The sequence below is a fragment of the Coregonus lavaretus genome (genome assembly GCF_964263955.1).
Source record: "Coregonus lavaretus genome assembly, contig: HAP1_SCAFFOLD_616, whole genome shotgun sequence".
Taxonomy (NCBI): Eukaryota; Metazoa; Chordata; class Actinopteri; order Salmoniformes; family Salmonidae; genus Coregonus; species Coregonus lavaretus.
Window position 1 is genome coordinate 186025 of NW_028162767.1, and position 21562 is coordinate 207586.

At 42.0% G+C, this 21562-nt stretch overlaps 2 protein-coding genes across 4 annotated transcripts in view; both read right to left on the reverse strand.

The window, feature by feature from the left end:
* LOC311118895 (uncharacterized protein) overlaps positions 1-11185 on the reverse strand; it is a 31957-nt gene extending 20772 nt beyond the window's left edge. For 2 of the 3 annotated variants that reach the window (XM_084193659.1, XM_084193658.1), the window contains exon 1: positions 10740-10984. The gene's annotated coding sequence lies outside the window, so the exon portion shown is untranslated. Of the gene's footprint in view, positions 1-10739; positions 10985-11057 lie in introns of those variants that run through there. The other variant, XM_084193657.1, reaches the window with a different exon arrangement.
* A 4925-nt stretch (positions 11186-16110) lies between these two features.
* Positions 16111-17803, reverse strand: LOC311118896 (V-type proton ATPase subunit e 2-like). Its single transcript, XM_084193660.1, has 4 exons — positions 17661-17803; positions 17170-17217; positions 16623-16722; positions 16111-16215 (listed from the first exon to the last, which is right to left on the reverse strand). The coding sequence occupies exons 1-3, from the start codon at positions 17756-17758 to the stop codon at positions 16629-16631; spliced, it is 240 nt and encodes a 79-aa protein (XP_084049786.1). The 5' UTR covers positions 17759-17803; the 3' UTR covers positions 16111-16215; positions 16623-16628.
* Positions 17804-21562: the final 3759 nt, after the last annotated feature.

Genomic DNA, 21562 nt, shown 5'->3' on the forward strand with positions numbered 1-21562 from the left:
AAGATATGTGAGAGAAGTCACCTAAGGACACATAAGCCAGACATAGATTCATTAAGACTAGTTCTGGACTAAAAAGCATTCTCTATGGAGCCTCTGTGTCTGGGAAACTGGCCCTATGGGTGGATCTCAATAGTCTAAAGAGGCTTCCTCTCCTCGTCTCCTTTCCTGCAAACAATCAAACAACCTGGGGTGTATTCGTTAGTCCACACCGTAGGAAGACATTTTGCAACGGAAAAGGTTTTGCGACCAAAAATTGAGTTTCTATTGGACAAATTAAGTCCCTCCCTGTTTGCTTCTGTTTGCTTCTGTTTTCTTCAGTTTGGTTCCTAGTGAATACACCCCTGGGGAATGCAGCAGACACCTGATTGGATTTTACACATTTTACATTGATTTACTTCACTTTGACAAATGCTGTGTTTTCAGATCAGACCAGAAGAAGGAGAGGAGACAGGGTGAAGACTATGGAGACCCACCCATAGAGCGTATGGCTTATGTCCTTAGGTGACTCCTTTTAACGCTCACACAGCACTCCAAATATAGATAGATACGATGCAATGTCAAGAGCACAGCCATTAATATATATCTATATGCCAATATATGGCCCTGGTATAGAGGAGAGGGAGGCATTTAGATATGTTATGGCTACTGAGATCCGCCTCTAGAGTGTGGCTATGTCCTTATAGGTGGCCCATATAGTTTTATAAAGCGTTCCTGATATAGATAAGATTTATAGGGAGCCATTTTAGACTATTGGGCTCCACCCATAAGGCTTAGGTGACTCCTGTCCCACAGCGCTCCACTAAGAACAGATACCATGGAATGTATAAAACAACAGAATGGAATGTATAGAATGAATGAACATACACACCAGGGTTTCCGTTAGCCGATAATAGCCGGCTTTTGGATGATAAAAAAAACGGAAAACCTGATATATATATATTTTTATTCCGCCTATTCATTAATGGAAATACCAGTCGTTGGAAATACATTTGACCGGTCATGCTTATCGGTCTATAGGTTAATTTGCATAATTTAGTGGAATTAAATTGTCACTATTTTATCACACGCGCACAGCAAACAGATACAGAAACAGATACAGAACCTGGAGCTGAAAACCTGTCAGACAGCGAGAGAGCTGCTGCTACAGCATCTCAAACAGCTCGTTGCTGCTGGAGTGAAACATGCGTTTATAAGCCCAATCATTGCGCAACTATTCTAAATACAAGTGTGTGTTAAAAACAGTTTTGATTACCACGATTAAAAAGAGCTACTATTTTTATTTCTCAACTGGTAATTGAAGCCCGCTTCCCATTCACCATTCAAGTGCATAGGCAACGATAGGCAGGCTTCAGCGCGTCACACCACTTTGCAATGAGCTGGAGGTAGAATGCATTTTGAAAACATATTCTTATTTGTTTGAAACCTGAAAGTTTTACTTCATATTATGAGGCATGTCTTACCTTGCTTCAAAGTAGCCTGATCAAAATCTGACCATACAAATGTGGAGGCAATTATTTTATAAAGACTTCCATATTGCCCTTTATCAACAAGCTAAACGTGTTGATCTGTTGCATCAGCCTCATTGCTTTTTGAAGTTTATTTTGATGTAGCCTAGGCCTACTGGTTGTATGAATTTGGGATCTATCTTCCCACAACTGTCCCAGAGTCTGTTTGGAATAGGCTATTTCTTTCTCGACAAGCTGACCAATGGAATAGTTTCACTTTTCTACTATGGGGGATAGTAGATTGACATAGGCTAGTGATTTTGCTGTTCGTTACTCGTCTTGTGGGCTGAGGAAAAGTAAATGTGGACAGTTATTCTAACATCTTCAAAGTGTGCATCAGAATTTGGTAAGAAGGATGAGCGCCATTGCATCCTCGAGTTGCATGCTCTGTTCAAATTAATTACCATAATCTAAATGTGATTTCTGTCATGCTGAGCACCGTGGGTAGACGCCCTGACCCAATACATATGGGCCCGGTACATTTCTCAAATGTTCGGTAAATTAAAATGCTACCGGTCAAATGTCCGGCGCCACATTTTCCTGAAGTGGCACAGACAGACAGGATAATAATCTGAGGTGTTAGTGATATAGCAGCTATAAGAACAGATCAAGGATCAGTCCACCCTGACCGCAACACAGGTCACCGCTGACCTTAGAGCTGTTCTTAAGGAACAACAACAACAACAACATCATGCTACACTGCTGCTAAACTGACCTAAGTTTCCACACACACACACACACACACACATGAAGGAATGAGGAAACAAAGTGTGTGTGTGTGTGTGTGTGTGTGTGTGTGTGTGTGTGTGTGTGTGTGTGTGTGTGTGTGTGTGTGTGTGTGTGTGTGTGTGGAAACTAAGACAGGCTACAGCTGTGGAAGATTCTGATGTGTTGACATCATATATGTTCTGTAGCCATTAGCCAATCCAGAGTCACCGAGGCCGTTTCACCTCCCCCATGACCCCTGTACTATTGACACGATGTGGTTCATGCAGTGTCTCCATTTAACCTACTGTCGCTGTACCTCAAATGTGTTGTGGTGACTGCCGATGCCGCGTACTGTTAGTCTGCATCCCAAATGTGTTGTGGTTACTGCCGATGCCGCGTACTGTTAGTCTGCGTCCCAAATGTGTTGTGGTTACTGCCGATGCCGCGTACTGTTAGTCTGCATCCCAAATGTGTTGTGGTTACTGCCGATGCTGCGTACTGTTAGTCTGCGTCCCAAATGTGTTGTGGTTACTGCCGATGCCGCGTACTGTTAGTCTGCATCCCAAATGTGTTGTAGTTACTGCCGATGCCGCGTACTGTTAGTCTGCATCCCAAATGTGTTGTGGTTACTGCCGATGCCGCGTACTGTTAGTCTGCATCCCAAATGTGTTGTGGTTACTGCCGATGCCGCGTACTGTTAGTCTGCATCCCAAATGTGTTGTGGTTACTGCCGATGCCGCGTACTGTTAGTCTGCATCCCAAATGTGTTGTAGTTACTGCCGATGCCGCGTACTGTTAGTCTGCATCCCAAATGTGTTGTGGTTACTGCCGATGCCGCGTACTGTTAGTCTGCATCCCAAATGTGTTGTGGTTACTGCCGATGCCGCGTACTGTTAGTCTGCATCCCAAATGTGTTGTGGTGACTGCCGATGCCGCGTACTGTTAGTCTGCGTCCCAAATGTGTTGTGGTTACTGCCGATGCCGCGTACTGTTAGTCTGCATCCCAAATGTGTTGTGGTTACTGCCGATGCCGCGTACTGTTAGTCTGCATCCCAAATGTGTTGTGGTGACTGCCGATGCTGTGTACTGTTAGTCTGCATCCCAAATGTGTTGTGGTGACTGCCGATGCCGCGTACTGTCAGTCTGCATCCCAAATGTGTTGTGGTTACTGCCGATGCCGCGTACTGTTAGTCTGCATCCCAAATGTGTTGTGGTTACTGCCGATGCCGCGTACTGTTAGTCTGCGTCCCAAATACACCCTATTCCCTATTTAGTGGCTGATCACTATGGAGCGATTTCAGTTCCAAAAGAAACTGTATTTGAATTCAATAGATATTGTAGTTGAATTAGATATTATTTCATTTGTAATGCTCAAATTGAATAATTGAATGAATGCATTTAACTTGTATTTAATTATTTGAAACTGAAATGAATGAATATTGCATTCAATTTTAAAATTCAATTTCTAGGTATTTGAATATTCAAATGCAATATTTATATATTCAGTTTCAATATGGTAGATATTGCATTGGTTGTCTGTGTATCAGGTTTACAAACTATAAATTCAGAATTACCATTCAACATCTTAGACGCATTCAGATTACGTTTTCAAATTCAGTTCTCTAAATTCAGATTAAAAACCAGAGACACCATCCCGGTACTTTGCCAGCCAGGAAAGGTAGAGGAGAACAGATAGAATCAAACGCTCTCTGTGGTAAACAGAAGGTAGTGGTATGAACGGAGGGGTTTCTGGCTGTTTTCTGAAGCCAATGTGACATGTTGAATGTATTTTCTTCCTATGAACTTGGCTCTAGCGTTTGAACGGTTTGGGCTATAAGCTATTATGACCCCATTTCTGAAAGCTAAGACTCTCTGGAACATGGACTTCTGTTCACTTCTATGGTGATCACAGGCCGCGCAGGACACGTTAGCAGGGAGTGTGACAACAACTGAAATTTGGCCCCATAAGAATAGAATTGAATAGCCTTGTCATAGTTCTTCTAAGGATAGCTTTCCCACTCCCTATTTCATCTTGCTCTTGTGACTGACTGGGTGCGAACCGGGTCTACTGCATGTCACAAGACTGGGTTATCCCACTTAGCTAAAGCCCATAGGGATGAGTTCAATTCGTGAATTCAATGGTTCAATTTGTGCATTACAAATTCAAGAATATTCCATTCAAATTCAATATACTGATACAAATTCTAAATGATGGAATTCAAATAGAATTTCTGTTGCCACTGAAATCGCTCCATATATGGGCCCTGGTCAAAAGTATTGCACTATATAGGGAATAGGGCGCCATTGCTATAGTAGCCTGGATATTAAAACAACGCATGTGTTTTGGCTAGCTACCTACTAGGCTTCATGGGGTAATTAACTGCCTGTACTGTAGCCTAGAAACGTTATACAGTACCATAGATTAGTGGATCTCAAAAGATCTCCTCAGGGACCTCCAAGCCGTTCCAAGTATTTGATCTATTTCAGAGCTAGCACACCTGATTCAACTTGTCAACTAACCATCAAACCTTTGACTACTTGAATCAGGTGATCTAGTTCAGGGCTACAACAGAATTGTAAAACGTATGAGGTTCCCCGGGGAGAGGTTTGAGAACCACTGCCCTAAATATAAAAGTATAGTGTGGTTCCTGCCTAATACTAATCCTAATCCTAACTGTAAACTGCTCTGGATATGAACGTCTGCTAAATGACTAAAATTACTCAAATGTCAAATCGAATGCCTACGCTGCAATGCATAAGCACCTATAGCCTACCACAGTAGTCTGGATATAAAAACAACAATCTATTAATCATTTATGGAGTGTTGATATAACTTAGACTGAGTCCAAAGGCCACTGGTGCGAGCCAACCAGGTCATAAGCACAGCCTTACTGAGACATTCCAGCCTGGACACTGGGACCCTATTACCTATACAAAGCACTACTTTCGACCAGGGCCCATAGGGCATGTTCAAAAGTGGTGTACTACATAGGGAATAGGGTGCCATTTGGGACGCAACCTGAGGCTCCCATAGGTTCCCATAGGGATAGATCTAGGATCAGTTCAGCATCTAACTTAAAACCCAAACCGGGTAGGTGTGTCCCTAAGGGGTCAGTTTAAATTTCCCCTAAATGCCGATCTTGGGTCAGTTTTGCATTCCCCCCCCCCCCCACTAATGGTTAAGATTGGGGGAGAGGAAGCTGATCCTAGATCGGTACCTATGGGAAAACTTCACCCCAGAGCCCTAATGAGGGTTGATGAGAGAGGGTAAACTTAAAACTGACCTTAGATCAGTGTCAAGGGGACAATTTATCCTATTTCTGAAACAACGCTCCAGGTAGACGTTGCCCCTTAGGGACAGATATAGGATCAGTTTACCTTCCCCAAGACCCTAACCTTCAACATGAAGAGGTGGGAACTAAAAACTGACATTAGATCCGTGTCTAGTGCCTAGAGGCTACTTAAACCTATATCCGTAAAACAACAGCAGTACATGAAACGACCAGAAGGACACTCTAATGACCCAGTCTAATGTGACCCGTTTCAGGAAGCTAGCCGTATGTCGCATGACACTACTTCACAGGAGAGGCATTTGAACTTCTTTTTTAAATGATGATTAAAATACATTTTGGGGGCAGAAATGCATTCTGGAACATGTGAACTTTCATGTGCCTTAATAACAAACGTGTATTCCATCGGTAAATACAAGTAAAATTGGTTTAGCCACGGAAAAAGACAGGAACCTTCCCGCTAGCCATGATTGGCTGAGATAATGGATGGGCTGGACATGCCGGGAGATGAGTTTGGATTGGTCTGCCATGTAGCATGCTTTTGTATACATCTGGCCCTTCATTGGACACTGTGTTAACAAACCTCCAAACGAGCTTCAATTCCATACAACACTCCTTCAGTAGCCTCCAACTGCTCTTAAACACTAGTAAAACTAAATGCATGCTCTTCAACCGAACGCTGCTTGCACCCGCCCACCCGACTAGAATCACTACTCTCGACGGGTCTGACCTAGAGTATGTGGACAACTACAAATATCTAGGTGTCTGGTTAGACTGTAAACTCTCCTTCCAGACTCACATTAAGAATCTCCAATCCAAAGTTAAATCTAGAATCGGTTTCCTATTTCGCAACAAAGCCTCCTTCACTCATGCTGCCAAACATGCCCTCGTAAAACTGACTATCCTACCGATCCTTGACTTCGGCGATGTCATTTACAAAATAGCCTCCAACACTCTACTCAGCAAATTGGATGTTGTCTATCACAGTGCCATCCGTTTTGTCTCCAAAGCCCCATATAATACCCACCACTGTGACCTGTACGCTCTTGTTGGCTGGTCCTCACTACATATTCGTCGCCAAACCCACTGGCTCCAGGCCATCTATAAATCACTGCTAGGCAAACCTTATCTTAGCTCATTGGTCACCATAGCAACACCCACCCGTAGTCTGCGCTCCAGCGGGTATATCTCACTGGTCACCCCCAAAGCCAACACCTCCTTTGGCCGCAATTCCTTCCAGTTCTCTGCTGCCAATGACTGGAACAAATTGCAAAAATCTCTGAAGCTGGAGACACTTATCTCCCTCACTAACTTTAAGCATCAGTTGTCAGAGCACCTTACCGATCACTGCACCTGTACACAGCCCATCTGAAATTAGCCCGCCCAACTACCTCATCCCTATATTGTTATTTATTTTGCTCATTTGTACCCCAGTATCTCTATTTGCACATCATCTCTTGCACATCTATCATTCCAGTGTTAATACTAATTGTAATTATTTTGCACTATAGCCTATTTTATTGCCTTACCTCCATAACTTGCTAAATTTGCACACTGTATATTATATGTATTTCTGTTGTATTTTTGACTTTGTTTTGTTTTACCCCATATGTAACTCTGTGTTGTTGTTTTTATCGCACTGCTTTGCTTTATCTTGGCCAGGTCGCAGTTGTAAATGAGAACTTGTTCTCAACTGGTTTACCTGGTTAAATAAAGGTGAAATAATTTTTTTTTTTTTTAAATGCTTCTGTTTATAACGTGAGCTGCTCAGTATGTGTTGATAATCCTTTGTACCGCTGATTTTTTGAAAGATATAACGTTACCTATCGAGAACTACAAACGTTTTGCTACTTTTCTCAACAACATTGATGCCCTGGATTTAGCAGGCGCTATCTGCAGATCAGTTGAAAAAGTTGTGATGGGCTACTTTCTGCACACGCCACGGTCAGTGTGAACTGAGTGACTTGACACAATGCTGGCCAAACAAGATGTAGCTACAAACAAAACGGTGTTAAAAGGTTCCAGTCTGCCGTGAAGCATTCATCCATGTATACAGGTAAGAGTCTAGCTACATTTTCAGATATTATACGTTTCTAATTTGGTCAGAAAGTAATTTTCATTGCAAGTTAAAGCGTACTGTTAGCTAGCTAGCGAGCGTTAGCTTGCTGGCTTGCTAGCTAACGTTACGTGTATGATCTATGTAGTAATATTATTAGAATCAGAAAACCATTTGCATTGCTAGTTATAGCCTAACGTTAGCTAGCTAACATTGAACCTAGTTGGTTAGCTTTAGCTACCTGCAGATTCATACTACAGCTATGACAATCAGTTTGTATTGGTGGTAGTAGTATGAGTTGGGATTATGCCGGTTCATTGTTTAGCTAGCTAGCTACATGTCTAAACAAAAGACTCCACGCCAGATGATTACATGACCCATCAAGTTAACCAGGTGTATCTGGGGGTCATTACGGCCATCTATTGTATTTCATGAACACGTGTACATGTCTAGACAATAGTGACTCATCCACTTAGCTAGATGTGGCTGGGGGGTGGGTATAGCATTTCTTTCACATGACCCATCAATTTAGACAAGTGTGTCTGGGGAATAATTATAAAAAACGTTCTGTTTTTGATATTGCTACTATGCAAATATGCAAGTAACCATTTCACTGTACCGTTTACACATTCTGTATCCTGTGCATGTGACAAATAAACTTAGATTTGATTTGATATAGTGTGTGTTTACCAGAGATGGTAATGTGAAGAACAACATGACCTGCACCAAAGTCTGATTAGGATATAGGTCAAGGACTAGATAAAGTGTATTTTTACCTGGAGTTTTTCCTTATTGTAGGCTGCTACTTTTTCCACATTCAGTCTTGAAATCTTTGGTTGTTTACTACACTACTCACTCTGTTTAGCACATGGCCTCACATGTGAATCCTTAAAGAGATGGGTAGGGCTAAGGCTTTAGAGGGTGTGAACGATGCTGAATGGGTGTAGACAAAGAAGAGCTCTCCAGTAGGTGTACCAAAATATTCAAGAGCCAATTTCTCAAAAGTGGGATTAGAAATTGTTCAACTTCCAAAGCAGAATTACTTTCCCATTGTTCCTCAACTGCAGTGTATAATATAAAATGTTCTAACTCTGAGTCTCTACTTTTATCCAATGTAAAAAAAAATAATATATATATATATATATATATATATATATATATATATATATCAAAATTTGCTACATAAGATTTGTCCAGGTGGTGGGTCACAAATGAAGACAACACCAGGGCCTGTATTCATAAAGCGTCTCACAGTAGGAGTGCTGACTTAGGATCAGTTTAGGCTTTTAGACCATACTGAATAAGATACCCCAGTAGGCTACTATAAATAAATAACACTGTATAGGGATCAGGTAAGGTTATTATCAAGGTTCCCATCTCCTTGAAGCTATTAAAAGGTTATGGGCCCTATTGGCCCTGGTCAAATGAAGTGCACTACATAGGGAATAAGATGCCATTGGCCCTGGTCAAATGAAGTGCACTACACAGGAATATGATGCCATGTGGGACGCAACCCCAAGAGGACAAGACCAGTAGGCTATAGGCTACAAAATAACACTACAGCGTAGGGCAGTGGTTTTCAAACCTATCCTCTGGAACCCACGACATTTCACGATTTTTGTTGTAGCCCTGAAGTAGCTCACCTAATTCACCTAATTAAGGGCTTGATGATAAGTTATTATTATTATCAAGGTTCCCAGCCATTCCCTTGAAGTTATTAATAGGTTATGTATTAGGCCTAATATAGCCTATATAACTGTCTATGAGACAATGCCGCAACGTAAACAACATATTGTATTGTGTGCGTGGAAATACCCGATCAGGGTGGTTACTGAATGGTGGACTAGTCTACACCCGACCTTGGCCGACCCTGAACAGAATATAGGCTACACCATATCACTAGAGCAACAACATATACGACCTTGGTGTGATTTTACACGTATTTAATGTCTCGGAGGCCTGGAGAATAATATAGGTCAAAAGGCAGAGTGACATATTGGAACAAGCCACATAGCCTGTACGCTATAGGCCTACAATAACTGGACCACACACATATGCTATGCACTTTAGACAAAAGCTCTCTATAGCCTACCATTAGTAGGCTACTAATAACATAATACTCTCTACATGCCACTCTATAGGTTGCATAACACGTTATATAGACTAAACAAAAAGCGTGAATAATAAGTAGGTTAGACATTTACGCATTTAATAAAAGTGTCAAAAAAGTGCACCTTCTAGTCCAGACAGCTTGTGATGTCAGCGTGGAACCGAGCGACTCGCGTGCACCGAGTAGCCTACAGTGCCACGAGAGGAGACGGTTGGCCAGCCGGATCAGTGAGACTGTCTGGAAAGCCAATTTGCCAAATTATGTCCGACGCACGCACTGTCTATTTGTCTGGGGAAATCATTTAATTGATAATGTTATTTTCCCATCTTAACGGATATTACTGGAATACTTTTGATGATAAGGTGGTTTGTTTTAGGACTAACTAATGCCCCAGCTTTCGCCCCCCCTCTCTCTCTCTTTCTTTCTCTTCCCTTGTTTATTTACCCCTGAATGAAAGATAAACAAACTAACCTATTTCGTTCTCATCACCTCATCCTAACGATAAACCCCATCATAATAACCCCCAACATGTGAACTTGGGGCAGCGTCTTGGTCTCACCGTGGTCTGGTCTGACTGCACCGCTGGATAATCACCGCACAACAACAAAGATAAAGAACCGTCTAGAGAGAGGAGGGTGCTATGGCAGACAGCAGTGTCCCGCATGGCATGAGAGCGAGTGAGGGAGAGCACACGATCACACGACCCTCAAAACCCGATGGCTGCGCTCAAGCAAGGCATCTCACATCGCCAACAATGTTTAAAATGTTTATAAAATCTCCAACATACCGGGTCAATCTGATAAAACTCGATTTTACAGACAATGATAATCCCAATATTCTCGCGCACCGCACACCATCCACAAAAATAAATTTGGGGCGCAGCTGGCACCATGCAACGCCGGATGTCCATTATTAATTTTTAATACCGCACAAAAAGCCAGATTTAGATAGCGTGTGGAGTGGCTTCGCACGCAACAATGTAGCCTAAATTACAGTCTACATACTTTATAGCAATGACCAAAAAAAACGAATATGTTGCGAGTAAAATATTTCGATATAAAAGAAGTTACCTCGTTTCCCCTCTTGTCATTTCCTCCACCTGACTGTGCAGGCTACAGTAGCCTAACCGACTCGAATATGACAGATAGTGACAGTAGCCTACAGCCAAAGTTGAAAGGGTTTTCAGGAGATCGAATAGCATGCACCGCTCTCAAGATGCAGTTGAACCCTCCTCCCCAAATATACTCTGTATCGGTTCTCCTAAAAATCATTTAACAAAATAATAGCGCAAATACTTAGCCGAACTACGATGTAAGGCCAAGAGGGGATAACTACCAACTTCAGTAAATTACAAAGCTAAAGTGAGGTGACTAGCTACATAGCTATACCTTATTAGGTTTCGGTCTTGTCCCCTTGAAAGAATCCTCTCCAGACAAGTAGGCTACAAGGTTACCAACCCACACCAGTGTAAAATGTCTGCCTTGAGCCTTAACCGCTCCAAAGATTATTACGCAAATCCAAGTGTGATAATACCGCGACAGTGATAATACAGCAAACTCATTATTTATCCTCACATAAAGGAAGTTAGTTTCAAACAGCTGGTGTCGAGCTAGTCCATAGTTGATCAAACGGGGACATCAAGGCTGTACAGGATAATGTCTGATCCAAAACAGAACAGATTTCGAAATGAGACCAGACACAATGAAAATATCTTGAATTATTGCCTCCATCATGCCTGGATAAACCTAATTCTATTTTCTAGAAGCTCATAAATAACTTACACATCTCCACGGAGCTGTCTAACCCCCTTACGCATCACATGGTGTCGCCCGTATGACTCACAATTAAAAAAGAGCACACTGGTAGCCTACTTTCAATTTTTCGGTGGAATGATAACACTTTAGTTTTCTCATCCGCTTTTTGGCGGGGAGAGGGGGCGTGGGCATTGTTCCGAGGACGTTATATGTTTTGTTATTGTGTATACATGTTAATGGTTGGATAGAATACACACTCGGTTACATTTGACATGGCCTCCCCTTAAAAGCGAAATGACCGACACACGCGCGCTCCGCTCGCGGAGCAACGGAGAAAAACTCCTGATGCAAAATGGAAACTGTGTCGACGGGTAAACACAGGCTCTCGGTGCACGAGGGCATACGAGTTCACCGCAGCGCTCAATTCTAGTGGGCGAGTTTGTTTTGGAAGGCCCGGTGTCCCGGGTGCAGGAGTTAATCATTTTAGACTACTCCATTGGTCCTTAAGTGACATCTTCACGCACCCGGGGCACCGGGCCATGCAAAACGAACTTGCCTAGTGAAAACGGATATGGCTGGCTGGGGGATCGACGAAACGCAACGTCAGAGCTGGGGCGGGTTCATGTGACCCATCTTTAGGACACGGTGAAGAATGAGGGCCTGAACCGGGTGAACCGCACGACTACTTACTGTACCGGGGGCTCTAGCCTGCTTCCTGCCGCGCCGCTCTATAGGCAGATAATTACATGAAATCCGAGAATATAGGTCAGATTCCTATTAAAATGTAATGGAAAAAGAGTGGCTAGCCTAGCTATCCAACTCTGCTACATGCAGGCCTATATCACACTTATAAGGAGCCTAGGCCTACAGAAAGTAAACATATGTTAATTTTCTATTCTTAAATCTTAATGTTACACAAAAGTAGGTTTCCACTTGCCTGTGTGTGCGCAGGACGTCAAGTTACATTACCATGAATAATACAACAGCTTAGTGTAGCTCAGTTGGTAGAGCATGGCGCTTGCAACGCCAGGATTGTGGGTTCGTTTCCCACGGCGGGCAGTATGAAAAAGTGTATGCACTCACCAACTGTAAGTCACTCTGGATAAGAGCGTCTGCTAAATGACTAAAATGAAAATGTGGCGAGAGAGAGAGACAGAAAATGCGAGTGTGCGTTTGTTTGTGAGCGAGAGGGTGTGTACGTCCGTGTGTGTGTCCATGCGTGTGTGTGTATGTGAGAGACACATTGAGAGAAAGCGACTCTCCCAGATATAGGCCACAGTATATGACACATTCCATATGCAACGGAGAGAGCAACGCAGCTGACAGAGAATGATCACAGACATTTTAATCCAATCACTGAACGAGCCTGTCTGAACCATATATATTCTAGAGTGTATAGGTCTGTGTTCTGATTCCATCTCTGTGGCCAGAACTGTGGAACACGGTAACTATGGGACACCAAGGCCATTTATTCTGTTGATAACAATAGTCATAGTCCAGGTGGGTAGTTGTTAAAAATGAGACAGAGAGGTTTAGACTATTGAAAGTGTGTGTGTGTGTGTGTGTGTGTGTGTGCCTGTGTTTGTGTGTGTCTATGTGTGAGGTTGTTGAAGGCCAAAAAGGAATTTCAAACTAAAAGCTTTCCTCCGCTGTAGCCTATCTACTGATCGTCTACAGTTCATCACATTTGGTCCTGTATCTTCTTCAGTCTTCATTATCTGTAGGGTGCCGTTTGGGATATGGGGATTTTCTGTCAGCTTCACAGCAGCAGGCCTATGATGTTGTGTAATCAGAATTGTCTGATCCTAGATGATGAATGATATCTGTAATTTTATGTAACCCTGTAATCCCTCATCCACCTGTTGCACAAATGGCTCAATTGTTCCCCCCCCCCCTCTCTATAGCCTATAGGCTAGTCGTTTTCTATAGCTATAGCCTTAACTCCATTTTAACTATCTAAACGTCCATTGTAACTCCATTCTAACTGTGTAAATGTCAACTTTAACTGTACAAATATGGTAAGACACTCACAGACACAGACACAATGACATCTGTGTTTGTCAGTGTGTGTGTGTGTCCTTTTTACAAAGGTAACTAATACAGAGGGCCTATTATCTAAAGGTCAAGACCTCTACACATTCTCTCTCTCTCTCTCTCTCTCTCTCTCTCTCTCTCTCTCTCTCTCTCACACACACACACACACTAACACATACACACACTCAAAGGTGGCGTTCATCCCGCATAAACTCCTTTAACTGGTTCCTCCAGGTTATGTTACACATTAGTCCGAGTAGGAAGTCGTATGTTCGCAATGAATGGTAAAGAACAGTCCTCATAATATCAGGTGTATGCATGCATACCTGTGTGTGTGTGTGTGTGTGTGTGTGTGTAACAGAGACAAGTGTCAGGTGCAGGCTGAGGAGGATTCAGAAGGAGACAAGACACAGTGTACCAGACACTGAAACAGGGATTTTACTAAGGGATTCACATGGACAATGTCACTGTATACACCTACACATTAGATCACACTTCCACAACGCCTGAGTCAGACAAGTCTTTTTCCAGTGTCACAAACACACACATCTTTACGTGCAATACGTTTCCATGGTGACCACAATGAACGAGCTGTTGTGCAAGTTGCAACCTAGGTCTAGTGTTCCTAATAATGGACCTAGGCTTCCACATATCCACATATCTACACAGCTGGATTATATAGAACAGTTTTCTCTCATGTAAACCATGCAAACTGATCTATTCATGTTAGCCCTAGGCTGAATCATGTCTACCTCAGTTAGCGTCCTAAATGACACCCTATTCCCTACATAGTGCACTACTTTTGACCAGAGCCCAATGGGCCCTGATCAAAAGTAGTGTGCCATACAGTATAGGCAATAGGGTGTCATTTGGGACGTAACCTTGATCTATCACTGTTGATCCCTCTGTAAACCGCCCCGCCACCACAACTATCAAGAAGGCTTAAAGGAAAATAGAACATAATTTGGTCTTTCTCAAAAGTAGCTGTATATTGATGTATCTTTCTTGACTTTTTGGCTGAGCTGAGGAACAAGCTGTCTCAGAGATAGGTGGCCCTAACCTGGTCCCAGATATGTTTGTGCCATTTTGCCAACTCCATTGGTGTCATTTTCAAGCCAAACATGTTTAGTATGACAGTGAATGACAAGGAGTTGGCATGATGGCACAAACAAGACTGGCACTCAGGCTAAGATGGCTTCTCTCTGGGTGGGGGGGGGGGGTTGTTGTGGCTGGCTGGAGCTGAGGTGCTTTCCTACAGAAAGCACCACACATCGTTTACACAAGAGGGGGTAGAGTTTGATAGCAAGCACCTGCAGGGTTTGGGCTCAATTCAAGTTTAACTCAAGTTTATTTAGGAATGGAAATGTTTCAGTTTTGAATTAGGATTTTTCAGTTAATTTTATAGGGACATTTCCATTCAATTCCTGAATTGATAGGAGTTAGTTGTTGAAATGGAATTGACTCCTCCAACCCTGTCCCTGCAGCAAGACTAGTTGTCCTGTGGTCGACAACAAACACTGGCTGTTATTGTGATCATGATCACCATGATAACCAAACCAGGAGGACCTAGGGTTGAACAATTCTAGGACATTTTCCCAAATTCCCAAGTTTTCTAGAAATCCCAGTAGGGAGATTCTTGGAATCAAAAGGGAATACGTAGGAAATCTGGGTATCCTCCAACCAGGATTTCTGACCAGGGAATTTGGGAAAAGTTACTGGAATTTTGCAACCCTAGGAGGACCATAACGATCCCGGAGAGCGACGATGGGAAAGGAGAGAGGATAGCGTAAGGAGTTGTACTGGTGGTTGACGCGCTTAAAATGGAGTGGGGCTCTTCAGTGTAGTTTCTCATGGCCGTCGGCCAGCCAACCACTCCTGGTAATGTACTAGTATTTACACACAGAATGACTCAACAATAATCATCATAGTAACATAATACAGACACTGCCTCCACATAACATAACAGTCAACTTATGTAAGAGCCAGGATGTCAGTAAAAAATCAATACTAAACTTAAATGAAGACTTTCTGATAATAATAATAATAATAATAATAATAACAACACAATGTACAGGAAATGTAAACAATAACAATAACAGGTCAACTTAAACCTCAAAGATGCCACGTTTTAACTGTAGCTAGAGATGCGAGAGTGACATCTATGTGCTACCTGATAATATCAAGTTTGTCAGTGTGAGCTATGCCTTCCAGTGCATTATCAAAACAAATACATTGTTATTCTCAAATATAATAACATATCTCGCATGTAAGGATTATATGTAACATATAAAATGATATTATATCATTTGATATTCCATATTACTTTCATACCTGCTATCCAATAAATAGAATTATGCATGCATTCTACAACACGTTGGAACATCAGCAGCATGATGACATACATATATGTTTCGTATAATCCTTACATTTATAGTGTCATATACTTTTCTATCTACGAAGTATTATACATTACTTATCTATATTCTCACAGATTTGATCCCAACATTAGAACATGATTGTTTAAGATTCTCTCCCATCTGACTTGACTGCTGCAGGTTCCGATGGCGATGCACAACATTCTGACAACGTTGCAGTGACGTAAGAAAGACATTGGGATGGAGGGATGTAGGAATGTAGCCAGGGAGGTAAAGAGGAGGGAACAGGGGGGTTCAGGAGTCAAGTTGTAGAGGAATCCAGTCCAGGATGGATGAAGTGAATGAAGATATGTGGCCAAAGGAGCATCAAAGAGAACCCAACCCTGGAGAGAGAGAGAGAGAGAGTTACATCATGCCAATAAAGCAAATTGAATTGAGAGAGGGGAGGGGAGGGAGAGATAGAGAGAGAGAGAAAGAGAGGAGCCATTATAAACGCTATATACCTAGTTTATTCATTATATATATTTTTACAAATATTTTTGTGGGGTTTTACGTGTTTTATTGAGCTAGGACAGTGAAGAGAAGACAGGAAAGGTAGGAGAGACTGCTAGTCAGAAGGACAGTAGGTCAGAAGGACAGTAGGTCAGAAGGACAGTGGGTCAGATTCCAACCCATGCCATCTCTGGTATCCTAGGACATGTGTGCCGTGGGCCCTGACACATTAATGCTTATTCTTGAAAGCTAGTATACTGTGCTATGTCAGGTGTTATAATGAGACAGTATGACTGACCTGGTGTTACTCCCAGAAGTAGCGGAGGTACCAGATGGTCTCGTTCTTCAGCTGAGGTCCAAACAGAGGGTTGGCCTGGGCTAGGATCGCTATCAGCCAGCTGCGCACACACACACACACACACACGGAGATACACACACACATACGCAGTAAGTAGACAACCTGACATTAACTTATACAGTAAGTAGACAACCTGACATTAACTTATACAGTAAGTAGACAACCTGACATTAACTTATACAGTAAGTAGAGAACCTGACATGAACTTATACTGTCAGTAGAGATCCTGACATTAACTTATACAGTAAGTAGAGAACCTGACATTAACTTATACAGTAAGTAGAGAACCTGACATGAACTTATACAGTAAGTAGAGAACCTGACATGAACTTATACAGTAAGTAGAGAACCTGACATGAACTTATACAGTCAGTAGAGAACCTGACATTAACTTATACAGTAAGTAGAGAACCTGACATTAACTTATACAGTAAGTAGAACTAGGGCTAACATAGAGCATAGAACCTGACAGGACTTCCATACTCACAATAACCAGCAACAAACAGCTGTCAAGATCAAACTAGTGATGACAACCCTGTGAATAGAAAGAGTCAACACACATTGATACAAACCATATCAGCTATTATCACAAACACACAAGCTTGCACACACACACACACACACACACACACACACACACGCACACACACACACATACTATAACCTGCTTAATATGAACGGTATCTTTGATATACAGTAGCTACTACTGTGATAACTGCATCGCGAGCGGGCCAATAGCAGGGATGAGAGAGAGGTTATCGACGCGTCTAGGCTACTTTCCAGGGCCTACTGTTTCCATCCTGTTCATTCATTACAATCCGAGATATAGGAACATATCCTTACAATGCAAAATATTAGTATAAAAAAATATATATTTCATATAATAAGCAAATATAAATAATTACCAGATTACCAATGTACACTATTTTTCGCTTCTGTTATGCGTTTGTATGGATAACGGTAAGGTAGGATACCTACCCTCGGTTTGGTCCTTTGGGCACGAAAAAGGGTGCTACGATACCAACGAGCGCCCATAAGGTGGTGAAACAGATCATCGGTAGCGCGAAAGAGCCCATCGTTACACCGAATAGATCACCGGGTGACAGATAAATAAATATCAAATTGTGTCCTTAGCTAGAACAACAGCATCAACGGTCGGATGCGTTCCTTCTCAATAACCCCCTTGCAGTTTACTCCCGCCTTCTCCCATTAAAACGCCTCTGATTGTCCGGGAGCGTTATGATTGCAGTCTTTGATTGGTTTAGATTGTGTGTCCGTCAGCATTAGGAAACCAGTGACTGGCTAGTGGAATGCGTATGGGCCTAGTTTGACAGCAGATCGGAAGTGGAATGTAACAGTAACAAATTGTTGACACAATGTAACAATGTTGCCGAGTTAAAAGTAAGTATAGTTTGTATCACACTTTTTCCTGAAATGAATACATTGGTCACTGTAATGGCCTTGGTTATAGCTAATTATAAACTGGGTGGTACTAGCCCTGAATGTTGATTGACTGACAGCCATGGCATATTAGACCATATACCACGGGTATGACAAAACATTTATTTTTACTGCTCTAATTACATTGGTAACCACTTTATGATAGCAATAAGGCACCTCTGGGGTTTGTGGTATATGGCCAATATTCCACGGCTAAGGGCTGTGTCCAGGCACTCCGTGTTGCGTCGTGCATAAGAACAGCCCATAGCCGTGGTTTATTGGCCATATACCACACCTCCTCGGGCCTTATTGCTCAAATATAAGATACTTAATCCGTAGGTTATTTTCAATGTGTTTCCACATTTAATAACATAAATGCCAAGTAACAAACGACATGCGACTGAACGCTAAGTAGCCATGTTCCCAACTGCTGTCATGCTGTAGCGCATGCACACAAGTAAACAGTAAGAATGAACCCATTCATCACAGACACGGATGTAGTTTTGGACTGTAGGATATTTACATATTTTCTTATACACTGAGTATGTCAAACATTACGAACATTTGTTTACCAAAGGATAACACCTGAAAGCATTACATAGGCCTAATGAAAACACTTATTTCCATAGTGGTCTTCGATGGTAGCCTGGGTACCAGTCTTTTTAGCTAACATCCTTGTCACTGTTGTCATTTGGGAAAAATGACATGGTACACCATGCTACCTCAATAGTAAAAACAAATGACAAGTTCTTCTACAATGAGTCACCTGAGGTTTTAATAAACAGGCCTATAGATTGAAATGGACAGGATTTAGCTTAGCTAACTTTATCATGAACTGTGACCTCGTCACGTATGGCTTACTGTCCAAAGTAACTGCCAAAATAATGGAAACACTTGAGAAAATGAGGGATACAAAGTACACTGAACTAAAATATGAAAGCAAAATGTAAAGTGTTGGTCCAATGTTTCATGAGCTGAAATAAAAGATCCCAGAAATATTCCATACACAAATAAAGCTTATTTCTCTCAAATGTGCACAAATTGGTTTACATCCCTGTTAGTGAGCATTTCTCATTTTCCAAGATAATCTATCCACATGACAGGTGTGGCATATCAAGAAGCTGATTAAACAGCATTATAATTACACAGGTGCACCTTGTGCTGGGGACCATAAAAGCCCACTCTAAAATGTGCAGTTTTGTCACACAACACAATGCCACAGATGTCTCAAGTTTTGAGGGAGCGTGCAATTTGCATGCTGACTGCAGGAATGTCCACCAGAGCTGTTGCCAGAGAATGTAATGTTAATTTCTCTACCATAAGACCTCTAATGTCTTTTAGAGAATTTGGCAGAACGTCTAACCGGCCTCACAACCGCAGACCATGTGTAACCATGCCAGCCCAGGACCTCCACATCCGGCTTCTTCAACTGCGGGATCGTCTGAGACCAGCCAACCGGACAGATGATGAAATTGAGGAGTAGTTCTGTCTGTAATAAAACACTTTTGTGGGGAAACAATCATTCTGATTGGCTGGGCCTGGCTTCCCAGTGGGTGGGGCTATGCCCTCCCGGGCCCAGCCATGGCTGTGCCCTGCCCAGTCATGTGAAATCCATAGATTAGGGCCTAATTAATTTATTTCAATTGACTGATTTCCTTATATGAACTGTAACTCAGTAAAAACGTTGAGATTTTTGCATGTTGCGTTTATATTTTTGTTCAGTATATATTGAAAGCAGGTGCTTCCACACAGGTGTGGTTCCTGAGTTAATTAATCCATTAACATCCCATCATGCTTAGGGCCATGTATAAAAATGCTGGGCAGGCCATTATTTTGGCAACCATGGCTATGCCCCCATAGGATGACAATGCCCCCATCCACAGGGCACAAGTGGTCACTGAATGGTTTGATGAGCTTGAAAACTATGTAAACCGTACACCATGGCTGTCTCAGTCACCAGATCTCAACCCAATTGAACACTTATGGGAGATTCTGGAGCGGCGACTGAGACAGCGTTTTCCACCAGTGTCTTGCTCTCTGTCTTGCTCTCTCTCTCTCTCTCTCTCTCTCTCTCTCTCTCTCTCTCTCTCTCTCTCTCTCTCTCTCTCTCTCTCTCTCTCTCTCTCTCTCTCTCTCAATTCAATTCAATTTAAGGGGCTTTATTGGCATGGGAAACATATATTTACATTGCCAAAGCAAGTGAATTAGATAATAAACAATGTGAAATAAAAAATAAACAGTAAACATTACACTCACAAACGTTCCAAAAGAATAAAGACATTTCAAATGTCATAGTGTCTATATACAGTGTTGTAATGATGTGCAAATAGTTAAAGTACATAAGGGAAAATAAATAAACATAAATATAGGTTGTATTTACAATGGTGTGTGTTCTTCACTGGTTGCCCTTTTCTTGTGGCAACAGGTCACTAATCTTGCTGCTGTGATTTTGCTGTGATCTTGCTGCTGCTGGGAGTTAATCAAAATTGGATTTGTTTTTGAATTTCTGTCAGAGCAGATGGTTGGGGGACCGGAATTGGACACAACTAAGCCCAAAAAGGGATTGTATTTGAAAATAACAATAATTTCATACCTTGATTACATTGAGACACGATTGTGAGACACAGAGTAGGTGAATGGATGATCTCGCATATGTGGTTCCCACAAGGAAGCATGGAGGAGGAGGTGTGATGGTGTGGGGGTGCTTTGCTGGTGACACTGTCTGTGATTTATTTAGAATTCAAGGCACATTTAACCAGCATGGCTACCACAGCATTCTGCAGAGATACGCCATCCCATCTGGTTTGCTCTTAGTGGGACTATAATTTGTTTTTCAACAGGACAATGACCCAACACACCTCCAGGCTGTGTAACAGCTATTTGACCAAGAAGGAGAGTGATGGAGTGCTGCATCAGATGACCTGGCCTCCACAATCCCCTGACCTCAACCCAATTGAGATGGTTTGGGATGAGTTGGACCGAAGAGTGAAGGAAAAGCAGCCAACAAGTGCTCAACATATTTCATATTTCATGTCTTAAAGTAATGATGGACTGTAATTTCTCTTTGCTTATCTGAGCTGTTCTTGCCATAATATGGACTTGGTCTTTTACCAAATAGGGCTATCTTCTGTATACCACCCCTAGCTTGTCACAACACAACTGATTGGCTCAAACGCATTAAGAAGGAAAGAAATTCCGCAAATTAACTTTTAACAAGGCACACCTGTTAATTTAAATGCATTCCAGGTGACTACCTCATGAAGCTGGATGAGAGAATACCAAGCATGTGCAAAGCTGTCATCAAGGCAAAGGGTGGCTACTTTGAAGAATCTCAAATATAAAATATATTTTGATTTGTTTAACACTGTTTTGGTTACTACATGATTCCATATGTGTTATTTCATAGTTTTGATGTCTTCACTATTATTCTACAATGGAGA